The sequence below is a fragment of the Ursus maritimus genome, unplaced genomic scaffold (assembly GCF_017311325.1).
Source record: "Ursus maritimus isolate PB19 unplaced genomic scaffold, ASM1731132v1 scaffold_5, whole genome shotgun sequence".
NCBI lineage: Eukaryota > Metazoa > Chordata > Mammalia > Carnivora > Ursidae > Ursus > Ursus maritimus.
Genome location: NW_024426663.1, coordinates 429,597 through 457,114, shown reverse-complemented (window position 1 = coordinate 457,114; position 27,518 = coordinate 429,597). Strand labels below are relative to the sequence as shown.

The 27,518-nt window shown below is 40.9% G+C and overlaps 1 protein-coding gene and 1 long non-coding RNA gene across 11 annotated transcripts in view; both read left to right on the top strand.

The window, feature by feature from the left end:
• Positions 1-4,620, top strand: part of LOC103675798 — a 30,946-nt gene extending 26,326 nt beyond the window's left edge. For both annotated transcript variants that reach the window (XR_571913.2, XR_005832375.1), the window contains 2 exons: positions 2,975-3,095; positions 3,311-4,620. This is a non-coding gene — a long non-coding RNA (uncharacterized LOC103675798). The remainder of the gene's footprint in view (positions 1-2,974; positions 3,096-3,310) is intronic.
• A 3,827-nt stretch (positions 4,621-8,447) lies between these two features.
• Positions 8,448-27,518, top strand: part of DCP2 (decapping mRNA 2) — a 66,595-nt gene continuing 47,524 nt past the window's right edge. For all 9 annotated transcript variants that reach the window (XM_008704937.2, XM_040621969.1, XM_040621968.1 and 6 more), the window contains exons 1-2: positions 8,448-8,647; positions 25,470-25,621. In XM_008704937.2, the coding sequence (XP_008703159.1) occupies positions 8,595-8,647; positions 25,470-25,621 (205 nt within the window). In that variant the 5' untranslated portion in view covers positions 8,448-8,594. The remainder of the gene's footprint in view (positions 8,648-25,469; positions 25,622-27,518) is intronic.

Genomic DNA, 27,518 nt, shown 5'->3' with positions numbered 1-27,518 from the left:
TTGAAGGAAAAGGAGAAAAAGAGTTGCTAATTGGCTGGCTTAAACAGGGAGACTGTCCGGGGTTATCTGGGTGGGTCCAATGTAATCACAAGGTTCCTTGACAATGGAAGAGGAAGCAGAGGTGAGTCACGGAGAAATGGGACTGTGAGGGCCAGAGTGATGTGGTGTAAGGGGAATCGACCTGCCATCGCTGGCTTGGGATATTGGAGGAAGGGGGGCAGGAGCCAAAGAATGCAGATGGCCTCTAGGAGCTGGGAAAGGCAAGGAGGCGGACTCTGCCTTAGGGACCCCGCTAGAGAACACAGCCCTGCTGACATCTCTGTTTCAGTCCAGTGAGATCCGTGCTGAGCTGTTCACCTAGGGAACTCTAAAATAAGAAATCTGTATTGTTTAAAAGCTCCCACAGCTGTGGTCGTTTGTCAGCGCTGCAACGTAAAACTAACGTACAGAGTGGGAGGCAGTCAGCATTTGGCAGCTTGAAGGGGACAGGTGGGAAAGGGTTTCTTCAGAGGTCTGAGTCATTTCGCCAGAAAATAAGGTAATCACACCAACTTCTTGGAAGTAGAGTCCTACGGATGGCCGAAGCCTCAGTTGTCGAGTCCTGCTCTTGTGCTAGGAACATGAGTCAGCAGTGTGCTATAAAATTTGAAAATGGAAAAAAAAGGAATGTACACCCCCTGCTGGTAGATAGAAAACAGACTTTTCCTGTTTTGGATTCTGGTTTCCTTGTATATTCTGGAGGGGAGTGAAGGCTTCCCCGGGCCTGTCACGGGTGGACCTCTGTCTGGATGAATGGAACTCTGAGCCCCATGCAGACTGTGGAATACTTACGGGGCCAAACTGAGCCGATTATTTTCATAATGCGTGGTTGGAGAAGTACCTCTTTAGGTCTGTTTGCTGTTTCAACAGAACCTTTTCTTTTAAAGAATTCAATATAAGAGATGCTATGAGACAGACATCTTTTCCCAGTTAAGATGCTTGCGAGTTCAGTTAAAGAAAAACAAGCCAACCTCCAGCATGCTTACTCAACATTTGTTCAAAGACTCAACGTAGTAATTAGTGCTTTAGTTTCTGAAATTTTAGTCAAAAATAATCCCTTCATCCATGACAAGGAATTAATAAGAGAATTCTTAAGAACTGATATAGAGATTATAGTTCTGATTTTTTAAAAATTAAGAAATGATTTATTTTTTTTTTTAAAAAAGAAATATCCTGAAACAATTTTCCTTTTCCTGATTTGTTCCCATTCAAAAGAAAGTTGTTTAGCAGTGGATTAAGCTTTTTCATTTGAGTCTGACAACTTCATTCCCCCTCTTCCAACTGCCTTCTCCCATTCTGGGCAAACCCATGGAGGTTAGAGGTAACAGAGGAGAAGGAAAGAGAGGGTGAAAGAGAAGGAGCAGGTTCTAGGGCTCTAGAGTGTAGAATTGTTTCATATATACATTTGCACATAATATGCTTATGCTTAACATACAAAGTTAATATGACATGTATTTATATTATTTGTTTATTATATTGTATATCGTACTATATTTGTATAATATATGTCTATTACATAGATACACAGACATAAAGAGAGCAAGTGAGCTCTGTATTAATTAGGACTCTTTAATGAAAGTAATAAAACCCATCGAAGCTAGGATGAGTTCATCTTTTCCAACAGCAGGTTTACTTTCTTTTTTTAAAGAGATTCTCACGTACTCATAATAGGATTTTGCATCCCTCCACCTGCTCCTCGGTAACCTCAACGCATACTTGGTGATAACTTACTCCTTTGCCTAGACATTAGTTAGCAAATGCTTAGAGAGTGCCCACGGCACAAGGACACTCTAAGCACTGGGGATTCAATGCATACGTTAGAAAAGATCGCTGCTTTCTTGTAACTTACAGTATAATGGGGAGAGGGGAAAAATGGCTTGAGAAAATTTCAGATTGAGGAGGCTGTATAGATAGAGTGGTCTGGGAAGACTCTCTGAGGAGGTGATGTTTAAGCTGTGCAGAAAGCCTAAAGAGGGAATTGTGGAGTGGTGGGCAGCATTCCAGGCAGAAGGCGTGGTGTGCAGAAAGAGCTTGGAGTATGGGATGAATTGCAAGGAGACTACTGTGGCTAGAGTGTAGTGAGAGATGAAGATGGGACATGAGAGGAAAGGAGAGTGAATCCTGGGCAGGTGCCCATCACATAAAGTCTCTCAAGCCATGGCACACAAATTGGATTCTACCCCAAGGTTATGAAGGTTTTCAAGCACAAAGTGATCAAATTAGTGTGTTGAGACAATCACTCTTGCTGTGTTGTGGAGAATGGGTGGCAAGGGGGGCGGGAGACATGCAGGAGTCCAGCTGAGGTTGAGGAGGCGTGGCCTGAGGTGGGGAAAGCTGAGGTGGAGAAGGGATGGATCTTGGAGGTAGATGGGCCGGGACGCAGTAGTGGGTTGGGCATGTGCCTGTGTGAGAAAGGCAGGAACGAAGATTCACTCTTAGGCTTCTGGTTTGAGCCTCTGGATGCCCAATGGAACACGTTGACTGAGATGATTTGGGCCAAAGTAAAAGAAAGCTTTGCCTGAAACCAAAAGACGTGTGGGTTCATGTAAGTTCAGAGGTTGGACAGGCTTCAGGGTTCACTTCAGCAGTTCTTGGGGTGTCTGGCTTGTGGTTAGAGATCTACGTGTGATTTTCCAGGCCTAACCTTAGGCAGTCCAGTCACAGAAGCTTTACCTGACAGGTCTCCTGGGGAGTGACTGCCCTCCCCACACAGCCAGGACACTGCAGTCTCTGGGGGCGCTGCAGTCAGGGACTTGGGCCCCTGTGACTCCCTTGCTTCTCCAGTTTGCATTCCCAGCCCCAGGGCCTCCATTCCTATCTCCTTATCTGAGGCCTTGGCGGAGGTCTTCTTTAGTCTCCTCACTGAAGCCACCTCCTGGGGGAAGGAGGAGTACTTCTCCACACCTAGGCCTTCCCCTCATTCCTCTCTCCCCAGGGTCCATAAAACCGCATGAGCCTTTTGTTCAGTGAGATCCACCTGACCCTTGACCGGTACCCTGTTCCATGGGAAAGTCAAGCAGAAAGAGTCACTGCTTTCTCTGGTTTTAGCCATCATGGTAAGTTGATTAAAGGCTTAACTCTCATTTTTGGCTTCTTGCTTTAATTGGCGACTCTGACACCTGACAACTCTGGCTCCCACCTGGGGCCAGGTGCTCCGGACTGTGCGCTCTCTCTCTCTCTCTCTCTCTCTCTCATTCCTCCCCCACCCTCAGCCCCACCCACACCCCAGCTCCCCTGAGCTCCTGATAGTTCTGCCTCCTTTTCTCCACAGGTCTTTCTGCGTTGCCCTCCTCCATGTGTTAACTTTATCCTCAGGATGATGGTGAGATGGCCCTCGTAGTACCGTCACCAGCTAGACCCAAGACCTGACCTTTACTGCTCACCTGCTTGTAACCAGCCACCTTTGTTCTAAGTTTTTCCTTCTTTCCAGCTTCTCCCTTAACTCAGGCAAGAGACCTGAGGGCATAGCATCCCTGAAGGAAACCGAAGGTACCCCTCAAGCAATAATGACTGCCTGGAAGAAGAGCTCCATTGGTCCAGACCACTCAGACCAGTTTGAACTTAACTGCCCCTCCCCCAAATGTACAATACAATGTTATTCGCTACAGTCACCATGCTGTACAGTAAGGCTCCAGAATTTATTCATCTAATAACAAAGTGTGTACCCTTCCCAACAAAGATCTTATGATTCAAGTCAACATTTCCACAGCAACACGTATTTGCCCTTTGTGTCAGTGCCCCCCGCCTTGAAATTTGCTCAGAATAGATCTTGTGTTCTTACACACACACACACACACACACACACACACACACACACACACACACAGTAACTCTGTGAGGTAATGGATGTGTTAATTAGCTTGATCGTGGTAAATGTTACAATATATATCAAAACAGCATGGTGTGCATCTGCTGTGGTCTGAATGTTTGTGTTTCCCCCAAATTCATGTGTTCGAATCTGAGTGCCCAATGTGATAGTATTAGGAGGTGGGGGCTTTCTGAGGCTCTTACGTCATGAAGGTAGAGCCCTTATGAATGGGATTAGTGCCTTGTAAAAGAGAGCTTGCCTCTTCTACCGCATAAGCTAACACCTAGAAGGCACAGTCTACGAAACTAGGAGATGGGTTCTCACCGGGCACTAAATCTGCTAGTGCCATGATCTTGAACTTCCCAGCCTCCAGAATTGTGAGAAATAAATGTTTGTTGTTTATAAGCCACCCAATTGATGGCATTTTTAATCACAGGAACCTGAATGGACTACGATAATACCTTAAATATGAACAATTTTTATTTGTCAATCACACCTCAATAAAGCTGGGAAATAAATTAAAAAAAAGAACTTTGAAGGTATGTGAAAAGGCTTAATCAGACTTAATTTAATCTCAGTTTAAAAGAAGGCCAACAGGCATATTAAGTACTGTTTTAAGCATGTGATGACAACTTGTTTTGTTGTAAGGAGTATTGTATTTGACAGAATATTATACTACACCATGCTGTACAGCGTTAATAATAACTGTTATTGTGTCACTCTCCCTAAAGCAGAATTCCTGCTGTGAGCTCAGAAATGAATTCTAATCCTGCCTCCTTGTCATACTGTCATTTAATCATTTAATCTCGATAAGTCTCATTAATATCTATCTGCCTATCCCATGAAGTTAAAAAGACTAACTGAGATAGCATATTTTAAAATGGTAAAGGTTTTGGGGCGCCCGGGTGGCTCAGTCATTAAGCGTCTGCCTTCGGCTCAGGTCATGATTCCAGGGTCCTGGGATCGAGCCCCCCCCATCAGGCTCCCTGCTCGGAGGGAAGTCTGCTTCTTCCTCTCCCACTCCCCCTGCTGGTGTTCCCTCTCTCACTGTGTCTCTCTCTGTCCAATAAATAAATAAAATCTTAAAAAATAAAATAAATAAATAAAACAGTAAAAGTTTTGATCAACCCAATTATTTTAAAATTGTATCCGTATTATAATTTAAGAAGCCCAACATCTCCCTTTCCCTTTTCTTTTTTTTTTTTTTAAAGATTTTATTTATTTATTTGACAGAGACACAGCCAGCAAGAGAGGGAACACAAACAGGGGGAGTGGGAGAGGAAGAAGCAGGCTCCCAGCAGAGGAGCCTGATGTGGGGCTCCATCCCAGGACTCCCGGATCACGCCCTGAGCCGAAGGCAGACACTTAACGACTGAGCCACCCAGGTGCCCCCCAACATCTCCCTTTCCCTTAATTTCAAACTCTAATTTATCTGCCTTTCTCAAGCCACCAGCTGCTGGGGCCTGTGGGCAGTTGGGATTGAATGAGGCCCTGAATTCTTGGGAAGTCACAGCGCAGGGGACTGCCATAAGGGCTGCTCTACTGTGCACCTGTCTGGCTCCTAGACACGTGCGTGTGTGTGTGTGTGTGTGTGTGAGAGAGAGACAGAGAGAGAGAGAGAGAGAGAGAGAGGAGGCAGGGGTGGGATGGTGAATGGGCAGGAAAGTAGCTTGGAAGGTGCTTGCCTCCAGGTGTACATGGAATTCTCAGTGGAGGGATTCGTTTAGCATTGTGTGGAAGTCTGGAGATTTGCTGCGGCTTAGAGCTAAAAAAGGGTTGTAGAGCTTATCGCTGAGCTGAAACTTCAGAGGGATAAGGGAGCAGGAAGACTTCCTCCAGGTCCTTTGGAGTAGCCGGCTTCTTTCCACAGATACCATTGGCCCCTGGGGGATAAGCACCACTGGGCCTTCTACTATTGTTTCACCGCCATCATTTAGAGTACTCTAAAAACAAGGCTTGAGCTTCACGTGGACCAGTAAGAAAAACAGCTGCTAAGATACCCCCAGTCAGAGAAAAGAAGTTCAGTTAGGACAGATAGAATGCATATCCAGCAAAATAGAACCATTAAAGGGGCTCACTCTCACCCTTACGGATCCGTTATACAGAGCTGCCTGGACTTCTAACTGCTAGCATCTGCATTTCTTTGCCTGAGGGCTTTTTCTGGCCACCAGAGCCTGCCTTCCGGTTCATGGGGCAGGCTGGGATGTAGGCTCCGGGAACAGGCTGTAACCAAGGACTGATGGAAGTTAGTACATAAATACCCCATCTCCTCACCCCTTCAGTAGGATAACTCTGTAGTGTGTATTTTACCCTGGTCTCCAGAATTCTCCAGCGGGATCAGCTCCAGTTACCCACAGTGCTAACCTCCTTGATAATAATCTATTTTTTGGCTTTCGTTCCTTTCTGACTCACTTCCCTGCTCTGCTACCATTCTTTCTTGGATCACCTCCCATGTAAACTGCTTCCACTCAAATCCTTGTCTCAGGGCCTGCTTCTTAGGAAACCCAAACTAAGACTTGTAGTGTGCCAGGGGGATTGAATAAAGCAGACAGAATATTCCTGCCTGTGCTCCCCTACTTGACTCTCAGAACACTTCCAGTTTGGTCTGGAAGGATTTTCTCTTTAGAGAATTTGACCAGCTGGAAAGAGTGACCCATGTGTTCCCAAGTTCCATGTGACCCATGTGACAGCCCAGCCAGATCACCCTACAGAGAAGCCCTCAGGGAACAAGTTCAACCTTTATGCTGGAAGCTTCCAATCAGCTTTTATAACACTTAACTCCTTTTTTTAGTTACGCGCTTTTAAAAAAGATTTTATTTTTATTATTTATTTGAGAGATAGAGAGAGTGGAGGGAGGGGCAGAAGGAGAGGGAGAAGCGGACTCCCCACTGAGCAGGGAGCCCGAGGCAGGGCTTGATCCCAGGACCCTGAGCAGAAGGCACACTCTTCACCAAATGAGCCACTCAGGTGCCCCTCATTATGTACTCTAAAGTAGAAGTGAATAGTTGAGGACTACCAGAAAGCTTCCAGTATGATAGATAGAGACCAAATTAATAGCAAAAAGCAGCTGAAAGGAAGAAGAGGCTATTCAGGAGGAAGAAAACTTTAAAAATGTATTGTGTGTGTGGTTTTGTTTTGTTTGTTTTTTGTTTTTTTTGTTTTTTTGTTTTTTTTTTTTTTAGAGAGAGGGGCAGAGAGAAAATCTTAAGCAGGCTCCATACCCAGTGCAGAGCCCAACGCAGGGCTTGACTTCACAACCCCGAGATCATGACCTGAGCCAAAATCAAGAGTCGATCACTTAACCGAGTCACTCAGGTGCCCCTAAAAATGTATTGTTAATAGTCTCATAGGGATAAGAAATCTTGAAGCAAGGCTATGACACTGTAATGAAGAGACATTTGAAAAACGAAAATTCCAGAAAAATAAAAGCAGTATGGATGGCTGGAAGATAAATTCGAGTTCTCCAATAAAGAGGAAAAAGCAAAGATGGAAAACAGGAGAGTAAAATAGATGGGAACAGGGCTCTTTCATCAAGTTTGGGCTTGAGTATACACCAGAAGCTGATGGAGGGGAGCTATTAGAAGATAAAACACAGGAACCTGTTCATATCCGAACAAAAGAAAATAAAACTTGGGCTGTTGTACAGGCCAAGAATAGAGGCAGAGGTCCTGCTTAGGCAGTTCTGACACCGATGAGGAGAATAATGAGCACCTTAGAGGACATGGGGACAGAAATGAAGAAAAAGATGAGAGATTAAATGGTAGAATAAACTAAAGTTGTGACTGAGCAGGTGGGTGTGTGTTGGGGGGGCTGTGGATCTGATGTAAAAGTAGGTTAAAGAACGGATGTATCTAGATTTTTCTGCAAGATCCTAAGTGGACTGGGCTCCATTAAGCAAGAGGAGGAATCAGCGAGGACCAGTAGGTTGGAGTAGTGTGTGTAGGACGTAGAATGCAGATTCCTGAGTTCAGGTTCAAATCAGTATTTATTTTCTCACTAGGTGTCAGATACTGGGATAAAGTTTTGTCTGGGTCGCCAGAGGAAAGAAAACCGCCTTCAGGTGTTTAAATACGAGTTAGGGGAGGTACAGCCCTTGGCCTGGAGCGGACGGGGGCGACAATGAATGTGCAGGATACTTGGTGACAGGAACTGTAAATGCACGCTTACGCAGGGCCGCCCTTGGGGGGGGGGGGGGTCTGCCCTGCAGAAGTACAAGCGCCTGCTTGGTCACCGAGAGGGCGCTCAGACCACGCCGAACCCTGGGACGTGGGTCTCGGAGTCTTACCAGGAAGACCTGAATCCTCTGGACTTCCTAGTAGCGCAAAGGCGGCATGGTGCGCATGCGCACGACCACACCAGCGTTCAATCAAAGGCGGCGGGAAGTTGGTTTTCTGAATAGCAACGGGGCTGCTTGAAGACGGATTGGAGATGACAGACCAATAAACAAACATTTCATTGGCTTAGCGTGCTCAGCCTCCCGATTCCCCAGCTTCCTATTGGACCTTTCAAGCAGAGCAGGGGCGTGACTCCCGGGGCTCCTCCCCGCGCTCTGGCCCAGCCTCGGGTCCGGGGCTGAGGGAGCGGGACGGAAGTGAGCGGGTCCCGCCCCTTCCCCCTCTCGTCTTCGCTGGAGCTGCCGCCGCTGCCGCCGCTTCCCCCTCTCCGGCGACCCGGAGTCTCCGTGCCGTACCCTTGGTCCCCGGCCGCGCGGAGCCGGGATGCACTGCTCCCGCTGTGGGTCCTCATCATGGAGACCAAACGGGTGGAGATTCCCGGCAGCGTCCTGGACGATCTCTGCAGGTACCGCGTCGCCGCGCGCTGTCCGGGCCCCCTTCGTCCCCTCCTCGTTTTCTCTCACACTGGCCGACCCGGGGGCCTCCGCGCCTCCTCCCCCCGCCCGCCCCCTAGTCCTCGCTTTCCGGTCCCGCCGCTGCTCGCTTTTCCTGCTCGACCCTCCCTCGGACGACACCCCCGTCTTTCCGCCGCAGCCTCCCGGGTTCTCACGGCCTCTCCTCCGTCCTTCCTCGCGGGGCACCGGCATGTCCTCATTTTCTTCGTTCCCCAACTCTTGCTCTCCTGCTGGTGAAGCCGCTGCGCCGAAGCCTGGGTCGGGAGCGGTTTTCGGCCACCCCTCCCCCTCCCATTGTGTTTTTCCTGCCTCTGACTTTTAGACCGTTACCCCCTCCTCCCGCCGTCTCACGCCCCGGTTCTCCGGAGACTGCGACGTTTTGAGTCTCGTAGTCCTGCCCCCGGATGTGCGCAGGGAAGCGGTTTCAAACTTAGCCTTTCGCCCGTGTGTTCTCACGCGTCCGTGGCATGTTCTAAATTGCCGTAAAGAATTACTGTCTTGTTCATCCCCAAACTTATCATGGGGGGGGGGGTAGAGAGTTGCTCTTTTTTCATTCTTTAATTTTCCTTAAAGGAAATTCTCAACCGCAGGGTTTTAATTCATGGTATACTTTTACAAGAGAAAGTTTTTTGCTTTCTTCCCTCTTGTTAGTAATGATTTCAGATAGCCAAACTTAGGAAAAATGGACTTAAAATATTTACTTTTCCCGAAGTAAAATTTTTGGTGCAGAAATACTCTGTGTTGTCGCCTGCTAAGTGGATTGTGAAATAAATTACGAGTAAAAGGCTTTGATAAAATAACACCTTTTCAAGTACATTTACTGAATTTATGTATAGAAATCTGACTTTTAATAGTTGTGTCGCATTCACGCCTTTTTTTTTTTTTTTTTTAAATGGGAAGGAAAGAACTAATACTTGTGGAGGTACTGTTGTGTGCCAGGCATTGGGTGCTCCCTTCACATATATCATTTTGTTTACTCCTCGAAACAACTCCTATTTGGTAGGTGTAGTTATTTTCATTTTCATCTGACAGAGTTGGTTTGTAATTTACACAAGGTCACATTTCTGGTAATTCAGAAAATCAAGATTTGAAGCGTAGGCCTTTTTCCCAACAGTGCCTGTGCTTTTTTTTCCTAGGCCAGGTAGACGTTACAGAAAGTCCAGTCTAACAGTTTAAACCTCACAAAAGTACATGTAGATAACTAAATAGACTAATTTTGGAACTAATAAGAATTAATGTTGCTGTACTTCTTTGGTGATGATATGATTATAATTTTTGGAATGTGATCGATTCAAACAAACCACTTAAAATGCACTTATTTTCTATCCTAATTTCATAAGAAAAGAGATGTATGTATATCTGTGAATAAATGGACAAACATGTACAAGAAGTAGATTATGATTTTTGTTTTTTTATTGATGTTTCCAAGATTTTTTAAAGGATGTGTATTTTATAGTTAGAAAAAAAAGTGAAGATGAGTATGTTTTTTTTAAAAGGTGAGCAGTAATTATGTATGGATTAATAGGGATACAGCTTAATAAAAAGATAGGTAATCTTACACTTTTTATAGGCATCTGAGATAATCTTCCTACAAATATGGGTTTATTTTGTGTACTACAGAGCATTACATCATTGAAAGAAGTCCTAGTAGCCGTTATGAAGGTGATTGATTTTATGTGGAACCTGTTTACTCACAAAACTGTTGTATTTTGTAAACAATACGTTAAACCTCTGTTGAGTGTTAAAGATTCTTGGTTTTCCAGTGGGTGTATTTAAGCAGTTTTATACAAATCTTTTGGAATAGGGTAGCATTTTTTTTTTCCTTTAAGAAATGAGAGTAACATTTTTGTAATTACTATGTTTTGGCTATATAAAAAGGATTATATGTTTAAAAATTAGGGCTAGCTACTTGACTAATAAACCAAATAACCATTTCTTAAAACTTCAAGTTTTAAAAATCATGCCATTTTAAAGTTAGTGTTTATAATATTTTTGTTGGTTAATTTAAAGATTTTTAATGTGAACAATTCAGACTTTTATGATTTTTGTTTTTTTTTAGAAATAAATTCACTTAGAATTTGTTTAATTTCTGTAAAAATAAAGTGTAAGTGGAAAAAGGTTTAATTTTTCTGCACTCTTTGCTCTTTTAAGTACCTCTCGATTTATGTGTTTGGTTTTGACTCTTATTTTTATATTTTCCCCAATTCTCTTGTTTATTATTAGTATATTTAAGAAGTCTTTTGTTTTGTGTTATTGATTTCTGATAAATTACCTATTCCTGCTAATCTTGTCTACTTCAGTCATTGACCACATAGTAATAACTTCTGGAGATATGTAAAATTGAGAATGATTTTGACGTGAAAAATTAGAAGAGGAGACTTATGTTTTCAAGAAGTAACTTTGTAACCGTTAGATAGCTTATAACCCAAGACATGGAATGTTATTTTGCAGATGGTTTCATATGCAACTGGGATAGCATGCAGTCATTACAAATTCCTAAGGCAATTAGCAAACAGTAAACTGAAGGAAAATGTTTGTGTCTTGAAATGACATATACAGTATACTATTGAACATAATAGTCATTTGATGCCTTTTGTTAAAACAGATTTTTAAATGTTTTGTGTATATGTGTGTGTGTATGCACAAAGAAAGTCTGAGAGCATATGCACCAAACTGAAACGCAGTTATTTTTGGTAGAATGAAATTAGAGGAGAGGAAGGAAAGACTGTCGTCTAAAGTGTTCTAGTGAACGTTCTAGTAAACCTGTATGTAAAAAGTAAATCTGCCGCATTTTATGGTGATATTTGCCTCGGTTGCACCATGATTTTTGACTTTAAAAGTCAAAGAATTTTTCAATACCATTTAAATTAGCTTATTAAATACTTGAAAAGCATGTTTTTAAAGTAAAAATTGAAAACTACAGCTTGTTTTTCTTTTAAAGAAATGCTTTGAGTTTTTTTAAAGCCCCTTTAAGAATTAAATGGTGAAGCCACTCTCGTGTTAAAAGGAGAAAGGTATGTTCTGGCAGCTAATGTTGCTGCTATTTTGGTGATTGTGTAAGCTAATCAAATAATTCTTGCTTATCTTCAGGTTACCATTTTAGTGTTTAATTCTGCAATATTTTTGTACTAATTGTAGTTCTGTTAATCTATCTGTAGGAAGATTGAAAAGATGACATTTTGTGAGGTGGAGAAATTTTTCCCATAACACATTATGGTGAAAAGCATTTTATTTATTTCATATATACTATGTATACACACATTTTAATTTTTTTATTTTGAGTAATCTCTACACCCAGTGTGGGGCTTGAACTCATGACCCCGAGATTTAGTCGCGTGCTCTTCCAACTGAGTCAGCCAGGGACCCTGGCACACCCTTTTAAATCTTTAAAACAGATCAAAAACATTCATAGAATGAAAGCGTCGAAGTGTAGTTTTTCATGTATTAAAATTTCCTTTTCCTTTTTTTTTTTTTTTTGAGAGAGAGCACAAGCAAATGCTGGTTGCACACGGTGCTGAGGGGCATGGGTGGGGGGAGGGAGAGAGAATTTTTTTTTTCTTAAGATTTTATTTTTATTTATTTATTTATTTTTTAAAGATTTTATTTATTTATTCGACAGAGATAGAGACAGCCAGCGAGAGAGGGAACACAAGCAGGGGGAGTGGGAGAGGAAGAAGCAGGCTCATAGCGGAGGAGCCTGATGTGGGGCTCGATCCCACGACGCCGGGATCACGCCCTGAGCCGAAGGCAGACGCTTAACCGCTGTGCCACCCAGGCGCCCCAAGATTTTATTTATTTATTTATTTGATAGAGAGAAAGGGAGCACAAGCAATGGGAGCAGCAGAGGGAGAGGGAGAAGCAGGCTTTCCGTTGAGCAGGGAGCCTGATGCTGGGATTGATCCCAGGACCCTGAAATCATGATCCCAGCCGAAGGCAGAGGCTTAACCAACTGAGCCACCCAGGTGCCCAAGAATCTTAAGCCATCTCCACACCCAGCCGGATGCAGGGCTTGATCTCATGACCCTGAGATCATGACCTGAGTTGAAATCAAGAGTCGGTCACTTGGGTGGCTCTGATGGTTAAGCCTCTGCTTTCAGCTTGGGTCATGATCGCAGGGTCATGATCCCAGTGTCCTGGGATCAAGCCCCCCATTGGTCTCCCTGTTCTGTGGGGAGCCTCTTCTCCCTCTCCCTCTGCTGTTCCCCCTGCTTGTGCTCTCTCACTCACTCTCTCTCTCTCTCTCTCTGTCAAATAAATATATAAAATCTTTAAAAAAAAAAAAAGAGTCCATTGTCAGTTAACCGAGTGAGCCACCCAGGCGCCCTCCTTTTTCTTAAAAGTTTCTTAAAGGAATCAGCTTTTTTTTTTTTTTTAAGATTTTGTTTATTTATTTGACAGAGAGCAAGCATGCATAAGCAGGGGGAGCCTCAGGCAGAGGGAGAAGCAGGCTCCCCGCTGAGCAGGGAGCCCCATCGCAGGACCCTGGGATCCTGATCTGGCCCAAAGGCAGACGCTTAATTGACTGAGCCACCCAGGTGCCCCAAGAAGTCAGCTTTTAGTTGTTAAAAAGATGTACTCCTGTTCAAGGTTAAAAAAAAAAAAAAGTCAAAGAAGAGTACGGGTGAAGTTATAAAACAAAAGCAATAGTCTCCTGCCTTACCACTTTTTATCTCAGTTCTGCTCTCCAGACTTTTTACCTGTTTTGTGTTGAATTCTTTTGGTAGATAATTCAGTATTTTAAAATACACTTGGACTAGTTTCTTGTTTTATTAACTTCAGATGTTAGATTGAATATTTACTTAACCTTGGTAGATATTAGGTGAGGGTTTAGTTTATCAAAAGCCTACTGTTGCCTTACCCTATTTCCAATGCAGTTTTATCACTGTTTTAAATTGTTCTATTGGTTACCTTTCTGGTTTATGAACTTAAGGACAGTATTTTGAGTCTGTATTTGATAAGGTGAGGCAATCAGTGCCCCATCTTTTCTTCCTTTTCTTTCTTACACATTCTCTCAGCTTCTATCCACCTGAACTTAAAAATTGATATTTACATTCCATTTTGTAACCTTAATGAGGGCTGTTATATTTTTTACTATTGGTTGACTGCAAAAGCTGAACAAGAATAATAGCATTTGTTATACGGTATAACTAGGTACGTATTTTTCACAGTAGAGGCAAGTTTACAATGGCTAGGATTTTGTTTCTTTTCCCTCTAGCCATAGTTGGGATCCCTTTGTAAGGGTCTTGGGAGAGAATGTCAAAGTGAGTTCCCCTTTCTTATATTCTACTAATTGGTCAAAATGCTGCTGCTCTTTGTAGTCTTTTCTTTTGGAGAAAGAAGCATATGCTTTCTTCATTATTCCCTCATTCTTTCTGGCTATTTTTTTTTAAAGATTTTATTTTTAAGTAATCTCTACACTCCACATAGGGCTTGAGCTTACGACCCCAAGATCAGGATTTGGACACTCTACCAACTGAAACCACCAAGTGCCCCCTTTCTGTTTTTTTTCTTTTTGATTGTCTTTTTGTTCCAGTTTTGGCTTTTGCTTCGTATTTGGATTATGATTCTCTTGTACATTTACCTCTCTTCCCCAGCACATTCAAAATAGCTTCCTCCCGTCCGCCCCTGTCTGCTCCTTTATTTTGTCCTCAGTCTTACCTTTGCTATCTATGCTACAGAATTCTTTTTTTCCTGGAGAGTGCCTTCTTGGAGACCTCTACTCTTCTAGCCCAATCTGGACTGGCTGTTCCCTAGACTTGCCAAACAACTGGCCTGCTAGAGTTCTCTTTCATGGCTCTCCCAGGCTGGGTCTATAGTCTCTTAATCTCATGTTTTATGCTTTCTTGGTTTTCATTCTTGTTTTCCTGGTGCACATTCTAAAGTAATTTCCTTTGAGGGGGTCATTAGAAAGTGAACTTCCGAGTCCTTATATGACTAAAAGGGCTGTTTCTCTTCCCACACTTACGTCCCCAGGTGGTCCAGGGTTCACACTTTTGAGTACCAAGGTTCTATGAGATAACCTCAACTCTATCTTTTTTTTTTTTTTTAAAGATTTTATTTATTTATTTGACAGAGAGACAGCGAGAGAGGGAACACAAGCTGGGGGAGTGGGAGAGGAAGAAGCAGGCTCCTAGCAGAGAAGCCTGATGTGGGGCTCGATCACAGAACACTGGGATCCCTCAACTCTATCTTTTCTTTAGGTCCAGTTTTTTCAATGTAATTTTTTCTTTGTCATGCCCCAGATTTTCCTTTGATGTTGGATGATTTTTGTTGCTGTTTCATATTTAAGGTGAGGGTTTAAGGGGCTTATTTATTGATAGGCTTCTCTTTTCTGTGAGTAGATAGGGTGTTAGCTCTTACACTGGGAATCCTTGAAAACCAGTTTTGCCTTGGGGTGCCAACACCCAAATCTATCAGCTAAAGTTAGAAAAGAGCCTCAGGTGTTGTTCCCCATTCCCCCACTCTTTTGTAGGAGAAACTCCTGACTCAAAGGAGTGGAAGAAGAAGAGATAGTCTTCTATTACATAAGTACACCTTGCCCTTCCCGTCCCTTTTTAAAAATTGAAGTATAGCTGGCACAATGTTACATTAGTTTCAGGTGTACAACATAAGTGATTTGAGTACTTTGTTATGCTGTGCTCACCACAAGTGTAGCTGCCATCTGTCACCATACAGATACTATTAAAATACCGTTGATTATATTCCTATACCATACCTTTCATCTCTGTGACTTATTTATTCCAAACTGGAAGCGTTTATCTCCCACTTCCCTTCACCCATTTTGCCCATCCCCCTGATCCCTTCCCCTCTGGCAACCATCAGTTTGTTCTCTATATTTATCGGTCTGTCTGTTTTGTTTGCTCATTTGTTTTGTTTAGATTCCAAACATAAGTGACATCATGGTATTTGTCTGACTTGTTTCACTTAGCTTCACTTGTTTCACTCTCTAGGTCCATTCATGTTTTCACAAATGGATAGATCTCATTCTTTTTTATGGCTGAGTGATATTCCATTGTATATATGTATGTATATATGTGCATATATATCTTTATCCATTATCTATCTATGGACACTTGGGTTGCTTCTATATCTTGGCTCTTGTAAATAATGCTGCAATAAACATAGGGGTGTGTATATCTTCTTGAATTGGTGTTTTTGTTTTCTTTGGGTAAATACCCAGCAGTGGAATTATTGGATCATATGTTATTTCTGTTTTTAATTTTTTGAAAAATCTTTACGCTGTTTTCCACAGTGGCTGTACCAATTTAAATTCCCACCAACAATGCATGAAGGTTTCTTTTTCTCCATATCCTTGCCAACACTTGTTATTTCTTGTCCTTTTGATTTTGGCCATTCTGACAGGTATGAGATGATATTTCATTATGGTTTTGATTTGCATTTCCCTGATGTTACATGAGTGATGTTGAGCATGTTTTCATGTGTCTCTTTGCTATCTATATGTCTTTGGGAAAATGTCTATTCGGGTACTCTGCCATTTTTAATCAGATTATTTGTTTTTTGATATTGAGTTGTATAAGTTCTTTATATATTTTGGATATTAACCCTTCGTTGGATATATCATTTGAGAATATCTTCTTACATTCAGTAGGTTGTTTTGTTGTTTTGTTGATGGTTTCCTTTGCTTTGCAGAAGCTTTTTGTGTTGGTATAGTCCCAGTGGCTTATTTTTTGCTTCTGTTTCTTGCCTGAAGAGACATACCCAGTAAAATGTTGCTAAGTTTGATGTCAAAGAAATTACTGCTGGGGCGCCTGGGTGGCTCAGTTGGTTGAGCGTCTGCCTTTGGCTCTGGTTGTGATCTCAGGGTCCTGGGATCAAGCCCCGAGTCGGGCTTTCTGCTCAGTGGGAAGCCTGCTTCTCGCTTTCCCTCTGCCTGCTGCTCCCCCTGCTCTCTCTCTCTCTCTGTATTAAATGAATCAATAAAATCTTAAAAATTACTGCCTATGTTTTCTTAAAATCTTAAAAATTACTGCCTATGTTTTCTTCCAGGAGTTTTATGGTTTCATGTTTTATGTTTAGATGTTTATATTGAGTTTATTTTTGTGTGCGGTATTACAAAGTGGTACAGTTTCATTGTTTTGCACGTAGATGTCCAGTTTTTCCAGCACCATTTATTGAAGAGACTGTCTTTTCTCCATATATATTCTTTGTCATAGATTGGCCATATAAACGTGGGTTTATTTCTGGGTTCTCTGTTCCATTGATCTATGTGTCTGTTTTTGTGCTAGTACAATACTGTTTTGATGATTATAGCTTGGTGGTGTATCTTTTTCTTTTCTTTGTTATTTTTTAAAGATTTTATTTATTCATCCATCAGTGCATGCAAGCAGGATCCCAGAATGCCATCCCAGGATGCTGGGATTCTTCTTTGGTAGTGTCTTTGTCTGGTTTTGGTATCAGGGTAATGCTGGCCTTGTAGGATGTGTTTGGAAATTTTCCTTGTTGTTTTATTTTTTGGAATAGTTTGAGGAGAATAGGTCTTAACTCTTTAAATGTTTGGTGTAATTCACTTGTGAATCAATCTGGTCCTGGACTTTGTTGGGAGTTTTTTGGTTCAGTGTTGTTACTAGGGATCAGTCTATTCAGATTTTGTATTTCTTCCTGATTCATTTTTGGAAGATTGTGTATTTCTAGGAATTTATCCATTTCTTCTAGATTGTCCAGTTTGTTGGCGTACAGTTTTTTATAGTAGCCTCCTACAGGCATTTGTATTTCTGTGGTGTCGGTTCTTCTCATTCTTTTCTGAGTTTATTTATTTGGGTGTTTTCTCTTTTTGAGTCTGTCTAAAGGTTTATTGATAATTTTGTTTGTCTTTAGAGAGAACCAGGTCTTGGTTTCATTGATCTTTTCTATTTTTATTTTATTTTTTTAGTTTCTTATCATTTATTTCTGCTCTGATCTTTATTATTTCCTTATTCTGCTAACTTTGGGCTTGTTCTTTTAGGTGTAATGTTAGATTGTTTGAGATTCTTTTTGTTTCATAAGGCAGGCTGTATTGCTATAAGTTTCCCTCTTACAACTGCATTTGCTACATCCCAAAGATTTTGGACTGTTGTGTTTTCATTGTCACTGGTCTCCATGTATTTTTTGTTTGTTTGTTTATTCTTTAACTTTTTCTTTGACCCATTGGTTGTTTAGTAGCATGTTGTTTAGTCTCCATGTGTTTGTGTTATTTCTAGTTTGTTTTTTTTCCCCTTTATTAAAAAAAATTTTTTTTTAAAGATTTTATTTATTTGAGAGAGAGCGAGCAAGTGCATGCAGGAGCTGGGGGGAGGGGCAGAGGGAGAGGGAGAGCTGACACAGGGCTCAATCCCAGTATACTGAGATCATGACCTGAGCTGACATTAGCCACTTAACCAGCTGGGCCATGCAGGTGCCCCTCTAGTTTTTTTCTTATAGTTGAGTTACAGTTTTATACTCTTGTGGTCAGAAAAGATGCATGATTTGATTTCAGTCTTAAATTTACTGAAACTTGTTTTGTAGCCTAATGTGTGATCCATCCTGGGAGTGTTTCATGTGTACTTGAGAAGAGTGTGTATTCTGTGGTTATAGGATGGAATGTTCTGTATGTATCTGTTAAGTCCATTCGGCCTAATGTGTCATTCAAAGACACCATTTCCTTACTGTTTTTTTTTTTTTTTTGCCTAGATGATCTATCAATTGATGTAAGTGGGGTGTTCAGGTTCCCTGCTATTATTGTATTATTGTCAGTTTCTTCCTCTGTGTCTGTTAATATTTGCTTTATTTAGGTGCTCCAGTGTTGGGTACATAGACATTTACAATTGTTTTATCCTCTTTTTGTATTGATACCCCTTGTCTCTTGCTGCAGTATTTGTTTTGAGGTCTGTGTTCTCTAATACAAGTATTTGTCTAATATAAGTATTCCTGCTCTGTTCCCCCCCCCCCCCCCAGCTTTCATCTGCATAGGATATCTTTTGCCATCCCATCATTCAGTCTGTATGTGTCTTGAAGTCTGAAGTGAGCCTTTTGTAAGCAGCATACTGCTGGGACTTGTTTTTTGTCTATTCTGTCACTGTATCCTTCATTTGGAGCACTTAGACCATTTACATTTAAAACAGTTGTTGATGGAATACTACTCATCCATCAAAAAAATGAAATCTTCCCCTTTGCAACTACATGGATGGAGCTAGAGGGTATTATGCTAAGTGAAATAAGTCAGTCAGAGAAAAACAGTTATCATATGGTCTCTCTCGTATGTGGAATTTAAGAAACAAAACAGGATAATGGGGAAGGGAGGGAAAAATAAAACAGGATGAAATCAGAGAGGGAGACAAACCATAAGAGACTCTTAATCATAGGAAACAAACTGAGGGTTGCTGGAGGGAAGGGGGTTAGGGGATTGGGTAACTGGGTGATGGACATTAAGGAGGGTGTGTGATGTAATGAGCACTGGGTGTTGTTGAAGACTGATGAATCACTGAACTCTACCTCTGAAATTAATAATACACTATATGTTAATTGAATTTAAATTAAAAAAATCTGAAATAAGTTATTGATAGGTGTGTATTAATTGCCATTTTGTTAATTGCTTTCCGGTCGTTATGTAGTTCTTCTCTGTTCCTTTTTCTTCCCGTTTCCTTGTATTGAGGACTTTATTTGGTGTTATACTTGGCTTGCTTTCTTCTTATTTTTTGTGTATCTATTACAGGTTTTTGGTTTGTAGCTACCATGAGATTCATATATAACATTCTAAATATATAGCAAACTTAAGTTGATTGTCACTTAAGTTTGAACACATTCTAAAAGAATTTCATTTTTACCACCCCTCCATGTTTTATGTGTATCATTGTCATATTTTGTCTTTTTGTTTTGTGAGTCCCCCTAACTAATTTTTTAGATATAATTGATTTGACTACTTTTGTCTTTCAACCTTCATGCTAGCTTTATAGTGATTGCTCTACTACCTTTACTGTATGTTTGCTTTTAGTCATGAAGTTTTTTCCTTTCATAATTTTCTTCTAGTTATGGCCTTTTCTTTTCCACTTAGAAGTCTCCAGCATTCTCTAAGGCTGGTTTAGTGGTGATGAACTCCTTTCATTTTTGTGTCAGTAACTGTTTATCTCTTCAATTCTGAATGATAATTTGCCAGAGACATCGATCGTTCTTGGTTGTGGATTTTTTTTCCTTTCAGCATTTTGAGTATGTCATGGCACTTGTTTCTGGCCTGCAGAGTTTTTGCTGAAAAATTAGCTGATAGCCTTGTGGGGTTTCCCTTGTACATAAGTGTTGGGCTCTTTCTGCTTTTAAAATTCTTTTATTTTTAATCTTTGACATTTTAGTTATTATGTGTCATGGTGTGGAACTCCTTAGGTTCATCTCTCTCTTCTCCTTTTGGGACTCCTATAATGCAAATTTTGTTCACTTGATATTGTCCAAGAGATCCCATAACCTCTCCTCTTTTTTTTTTTTTTTTTTTAAACTGTTGAGCTTGGGTGCTTTCCATTATCGTGTTTTCCAGAATACTGCTTCTGCATCTTCTAATCTGTTGATTCCCTCTAGTGTACTTTTTATTGGTTACTATATTCTTCAGCTGTTGTTGTTTTTTTTTTTTTTTTCATTTTTTTCTATCTCTTTGTTGAAGTTTTTACTGAGTTCTTCACTCTTCTCTCCAGTCTGGTGAACATGACTATTACTTTGAAGTCTTTGTCAGGTAGAATGGTTAGCTCCATTTCATTTAGCTCTTTCTCTGAGGTTTTGTCTGTTTGTTTAGAGAATATTCCTGTCTCATTTTGCTTGACTTCCTATGTTGGTTTCTTTGAATTGGGCAGAACAGCACTTCTAAACTTGAGGGGAATGGTCTTGTGTATGGCTGTCCCCTTTGTAGACTGTGTGTGCCCAGTGACTTTTACTGGCTAGAGCTTTGGCTGGTGTGGGCTAGGGGTCCTGGGGCACTCTGCTGGCACTGCCCTGGTGGGATGTCAGCAGCTGAATTGGACATGGGACAGGGTGGTCCCAGAGCTCCCTGCATAGAGTGTGTGCTGGCAGGACAGTTGAAACTGAAGTGACTAGAAGCAGAGGGAGTCCTGGATTCTTTATGCAGAGGCATTGCAGCAGGATCACTGAAGCTGAAGTAGGCAGTGGCTGGGGTGGTCTGAGGTTCTCTGCACAGGGGTATCCTGGCAGGATTCCTGAAATTGAAGTAGGTGCAAAGTGGGCTAGCCTGGGATGGCCCATGCAGAGGCCCCCTGGCTGGATGGTTGGAGCTGAGGCTGGGCACAAGTGTGTGGGGGGCTGTATCCCAGGGCATTCTGTGCAGCAGTTGCCCTGGCAGGGTGGTTGGAGCTGAGGTGGGTGTAGGCCATGGATTCCTGGGGTGCTTTGCGCTGGGGGTGCCCTGGCACGTTTCTCCTTTTTTTAAAGTCCTATTTCTTATTCCCATTTCCAGCTTACCTTCCTTCACTTAGGGCTTTTCTGGATTGGGATGGGAATGAGATTGAATTTCTTTGTGTTGTGTACTTTCTTACCACTTTTTAGGTTGTGGTTAGTGTCTAGAAACTTAACTAGAAGTGAAAATTTTTGGTTAAAGATATAGTAGGTTATATGCAAACATCAATTTCACTAGAAGAGTAAAGTTTTAAAAAAGTTAAATATATAAAGCCACAAGGAAAGGAAGAATGGGTGAAAGGATGAGCAACGAAATTTGGTAACTAAAAGGGAATGTTGTATATGACTTAGCAGACCTAATAGACCCAAATGAGAGACTAGTGTAATAGTGTCAATCTATTCTAGAATAAGAGAATATTGAAAAATGGCAGAACTGAATTTATATATCCTGTAAACATACTGAAAACCCTCAGCCTTCTTCCCTGCTCAGCTCCTAGAACGTGGCAGAGCTTGGCCTTTACCGTCCAGGTCCAAGATTGGAAGATTCTTTAGGTGATTTGACTAACTCATGAGGACAGACCTAAAGGTACTGACATTGGTGGTCCCTCAGTTAAACTGCTCAGTCTGATCACTCACTTAAATGGTGCCTTATAGTTTGACAACTTTCCTAAATAGCTTTGTGGTCTGTCACTTAAATGTGAACGTCTGAATAGGCCTCTTAACATGAAAGGTAGAGCTTAAAACTAAAAAAGAGCAACTGGGGAGAATCAAACTATGCAGGTAGAGAAAACTTAAAAACCAAACCAAACCATGTTGATCTCCTTAGAGAGGTAGAGTTTTACAATCAGGGAATAACAGGATAATCTATAAAAGCATAAACAATTAAAAATAGCATTTGGAAATTAAAAATAGAGCAAAACCAAAAATCTTAATAGATGGTTTGCAAAATAAAGTTAAGAATGTTTCTCAGAAGGAAGGGGGGGAGGGGAGGAATCAGAAGTAGGAAATAACCAGAGGAGAGTAAAGAATCATGAGGATCAGTCCATGAGGTCCTTTAGCACTGAGGGATGTGAGTTTTCAAATAGGCAAGGTCCATTGAATGGCCAGTGCAGTAGGTAAAAAATAGACAACTGGGAAATTTCAGAACACTGGGGACAGAAGGAAGAACCTGGAATCTTCCAGACTGAAAAAAATATGACAGACAAAGGAATCTGAATGGCTTCAGTCAATGTCAAAATTGGAGGCTGGCGGGAGACAGCACTGTCTCAAAACTATGAAGGAAAATGATTTTCAATCTAGAATTCTAAAGATATTTTGAGATACAGAGCGTCTCAGTTTTTATCTCCCTTGCATCTTTCCTGCAGAAGGTTTGGGAGGATATACTTCAAAGAAAAGAAGAAAGAAAATTGAGGAGAAAGACAGGATACAAGAAACATGAAATCTGATAAGATAGAGCCGTAGGGAACCATGGGATGCCAGTGAAAGGACAGCATAGGATGATAGATGTGTATCAGGTGTAGATGACAACCAGCCCAGACTGGAATAGATTAGAAGGCTGAAGAATATTTTTCAAGATGAAACTATGTGTTTGAATTAACATCTGAGAAAAAAATTTAGGAAACTGGTGGAAGATTCAATTAGTGACAGGTGTGATAGAGAACACAAAGCAGTGCAGTGATAAGACATTTATTTATTACAGGAAGAACGAAGGATTGTGCAGGAAAGGAAAAGTAATCTTAGCTTACCACGTGGCTTAGTTGTGAATTCCATTTACAGAGTCATAGTAATGTAGAGGCTGGATGCTAATCTAACTCTGTGGCTGTTAGTGGGAGTGATTTTTGCTCCCCTTGGAACATTTGATAATATCTGGGGATCTTTTCGGTTGTTACACCTTGATGGAGAGTGCTGTTGACATCTAACGGGCAGGGGCTAGGGTTGCTGCTGAACATCGTCCAGTGTACAGAAAAGCTCCTCTCAGCATAGAGTCATCTGCTTCAAAATGTCAGTAGTGCTGAAGTTGACAACCTAACCAAAACTGACAGAGTTTTGTTGGGTGGGTGGAGAGATGAGAAGGGTGTGTAGAATGGGAGTGGGAATAGAGTTAATTCCATAATGGAAATAATGCCCCAAACTGAGAAAATAAATACCAGAGTTTATTTTAGAGATGTGTTAAGTAAAATAACATCAGGTAAAAGAAAGTTAGTTTTTTGCGTTGCTGTTTGTCCTGTTTTACCACCCAGTGGCCATTCTGAGACTTGGGCAGTGGTCTAAGTCCAGTTCACAAAGTTGGTGGTATGCTATTTGTAGTCTAATCTAAGCTTGTGTAGCTTGGGGTTGAGCCCCAGTTCCTAAACAATTTCCCAGGACCATTTTCCTGAGCTGCTGCTTTTTTGCCAGCTCCCTGCTACTAATTGGCTCTTTGGGTCTGTCCTTTTTGGTTCTATAGCCAGAAAGCCACTCTGGCACACATTTCACATGTTTCTGCTCACGTCTGAGAGCGAGCAACTGGAGGATAGAAGAATAAAAGCAGTGGAGGTTGGCTCTACTCTCTTGGGACCACACAATTCTTATGATTCAAGAGGAAGTTTCCTGTCCCTTAAGAGTTTTAGCCTCTGTTAAAGCCACTGTTGTAGCCACCTCTAACCATGGATGGCATTGCTTGGGGGCTGGGGCATGGGAGAAAGGAGAAAAGGAAGAATTCTCCCTACTATCTTCAAGTATTAGGAGATCTGCTTAGACTCCTCTCTCAACCCTTGAGGCAGAACTAGAAGGCTTCTGGGGCTCTCTCTGTCCCTGCTGGTGCTCACCGCCAAACCCCAGTCCAGCCAGGCGACACTGGAGGATGGAAAAATGGTAAATTCACTTCAAATACTGTCTTCCCCAGTCTTCCTGCTACTGTTTACTTTTCACAGTCCTCAAATAGCTGCTCTTTGCGTTTTGTTACGGTTTTAATAGCTGCATTTTATGGGAGGGACAGAGTGGAGTGTGCTTGTTTCATCTAACCAGAATAGGAACCTATGGAAGCATTTAAAAGATAAATTGTAGCTATCAGTATGTCACTGATGTTATGTCAAACAATTTGCTAGACTGTGGGAATAAAAATATACAAAGAGTACATTATCTCAATGAACTAATTTGGAGGAATTTGTGGACAATAGTAGTAAAAACCACATAATTGTAAAGGAGTGGAGTCTGAGAGTATGTACATCTGTTCAGAGGAGCCTCGTGTATCTGCATAGGAGAGTAGTGTTAGTAAGTCATGAAGGACAAATTAGGAGTTCGCCAGATGGACAAGGGAAAGGAAGTAGATATAGTATGTGGACGATAGTTTAGGACAGTTCCAAGAATTTGTTATCACTGGGTATAAAGAACTCATAGAGTAAGAGGTTGTGCAGGTGAGCAGGGACTGGATCTCGAATGCCACATAGAATTTTGATTTTTGTGTCTTAGCCAGTGCCATCAGAGTTGCATGTTACGTACTTCATTCTTAGCGTATGTGCTTAACAGCTCTCTTTCCCCCTAGTTTTTCTATATTGAAATGTAGGTTGTTGTACCTACCACTGTTAGAATGTTACATTATTTTTATAATTTAAAAGCATGCTTTTGAGGTTGATTTGAAACTTGGAAATCACCAAAAACATTTGCTAGTGAATAGCGTGAGTGATCAAGCTGGGTGATACTAATTTTTAATTTTTTAAAATAACTCAAAAACCAATGCATTTTTTAAATGTAGTTCCGTCTGTCTCTCAGGGTCATTACCAAAAAAGGCTATGCAGTGGAAGAAGCAGTTGGTGGTTGCTTAACGAGTGCTGTAAATCCCGTTCACTTAGATTTTTTAAATTCTGACTTGTTGCACAAAGAAGGGTTCATTATCTTAATCACATACAAATAATATAGTGTACATTTATACCATAGATATAAAATATTTCTCCAGCTCCCTTCAAATGTACTTAGGAAAGACAATTTAGGATTTTAAAAAAGTGAGTATACTTTATTTTGAACTCAGGCTCTGCAAAGGAGGATATTTGAGAAATCTAGTCTATTAATGAACAGAGTTGATTTCTTTAATGTCTCTTTTTAAAACTTTAAGCAGCTAACATCTTTCCTGTTTGAATGAATGAATATATTTGCATATATTCTTAGAAGGCCCCTTCAATTCTATTATGAGTGAGATACCTGTATAAACTTTTTTTTTTTCCAGACTCTTCTTCCCTGTGCAGCATTGGTGCCATAGTGGTGAGCATAGCTGGCTTCCAGACTTCTCTTCCTATTCCCTCAAATTTTGCTTCCTCGATCAGCACTGCTCTTGGTCCCTTTTTTATGTTGGTGGGTCAGGGGTGAAGCAGTTAAATAGGTTAAGATCATTATAGTTTGTAAATGTAATTTTAATATGTTTTTTGTTTTTGACAGCCGATTTATTTTGCATATTCCCAGCGAGGAAAGAGACAATGCTATCCGAGTGTGTTTTCAGATTGAACTTGCCCATTGGTTTTACTTGGATTTCTACATGCAGAACACACCAGGATTACCTCAGTGTGGGATAAGAGACTTTGCTAAAGCTGATATCCTTTTTGTTACTATAATAACTGTCTTTCATTATTGCTAATAAAATATTTTAGCACAGATTTCCTTTGACCGTCTTTGAGATTTAAAACATTAAGTAAATGTATTTGATTTCTAAAAATTGTCAAATATAAATAGTAGGCAGAATTTAATACTATTTTTATTTTTATGTAGAGGACCCCTTGAAAGGTACACTGATGATTAGAATTAAATTTGATTTTCTCTTTCAGACATAACTAGCCTGTTTCTAGAACCGACCCGTTATTTTTTACTTTCTTCTTGCTGTTCCATTTAATCAGATGATCTTTTATCAGATCACTACCTTCCTGGGATAGAAATTCTTAAATAATTATTGAAAACTTAATATGTTAAAAGCCGTGTTTTTAGTTTTGTGGCAGATACAAAGAAGTCTTTGCTTTCAAAGTTTTTTTTTCCTATTTACAAATAAGATAGAAGCTTGTCAGTTCATCAGTTATAAAAGATACACTCGGAAATTTAAGATTATTATAATTATTTTTAGAGATTTATTTATTAGAGAGTGTTCGTGAGTAGGGGGAGGGGCAAAGGGAGAGGGAGAAAATCTTAAGCAGATTCTCCACTGAGTGCAGAGCCTGACGTGGGTCTCAACTCTGGCTGGATCCCATGACCCTGAGATCATGACCCAGGCTGAAATCAAGAGTTGGACGTTCACCCGACTGAGCCACCCAGGTGCCCCAGAAATTTAAGATTATAAAAGAAGCTATGTCACAAGGCAAAAAAATTGAATTGCTAATGGTTCTGATATTAAATGTTTTTAGAATTTAGAGACTACTTTTTAGGCAAAGCTATATTTGTAAGGGAGTATATAGGATTTTATAAAGAATGGGGAATATGTTCCACATAAAGAAAAGGATTGAGCAAAATTAGTTGGAAAATGTAAGGAATATCTCGGGAAATAAATTAGTTTGTATTGAGCAGACAGTTCTTTTTTTATTTTTTATTTTTTTTTAAAGATTTTATTTATCTGACAGGCAGCGAGAGAGTGAACACAAGCAGGGGGAGTGGGAGAGGGAGAAGCAGGCTTCCCGCTGAGCAGGGAGCCCGATGCACGATCCCAGAATGCCGGCGTCATGACCTGAGCTGAAGGCAGACGCTCAACTACTGAGCCACCCAGGCGCCCTAGCAGACAGTTCTTATGGGGATACAGGAGGAAGCAGAAATGGCAGGTATATAGAGGGAATTTGGGGGTTCTTAAATCTTGAGCCAAACTGATTTTTATCCTGTAGATCATTTTTTTTAAACTATAAATCATGTATTCAAATGGTATTATACCCACAAATTCACTGTACTGTGCTAGAATTGGAGTAAGAATGAAAATAACCTTTGTATTCAGCTCCCTATAATTTTCCTTGAGCTCCATGAAATAAGGACCCTCCCCTCCCAGGTCACTGTAGAAAATGGACGAAACACTGTTTGTTCTAAGTAACTGTTAGCCATAAAACATTTTTGAGCAAGGCTAAGGAATATTATGCAAATCATTTTAAAATGGAATTCAGGAAGAACTACTTGGCAGGATAGGTTAAACCGTAGGAGGATGGGCTGTCAAATTACTTGAGATTGTAGCAAGAAGGTCCTAAGCCATAGTAGAGGGACTACAAAGAAAAGACTGAAGAGACATTTCAGTGGTAGAAATGATCAAGCTGTTCGGTTAAATATGAAGAAGTAAGTCAATCAAAGGGGGATAGAAGTTCTATTGAACATTATCTTTATTACAGCCTTGGTTATAGATTTCTGTGAAGAAGTCATGGAGGACTTGGCTTTTAAGAAGCTATAATCTAGGTATAGAAACATGATCAAAACAGGCCAATCCTATTTTGCATAGACTTAGGCTTCTACCATAGCAACCTTACATACTTT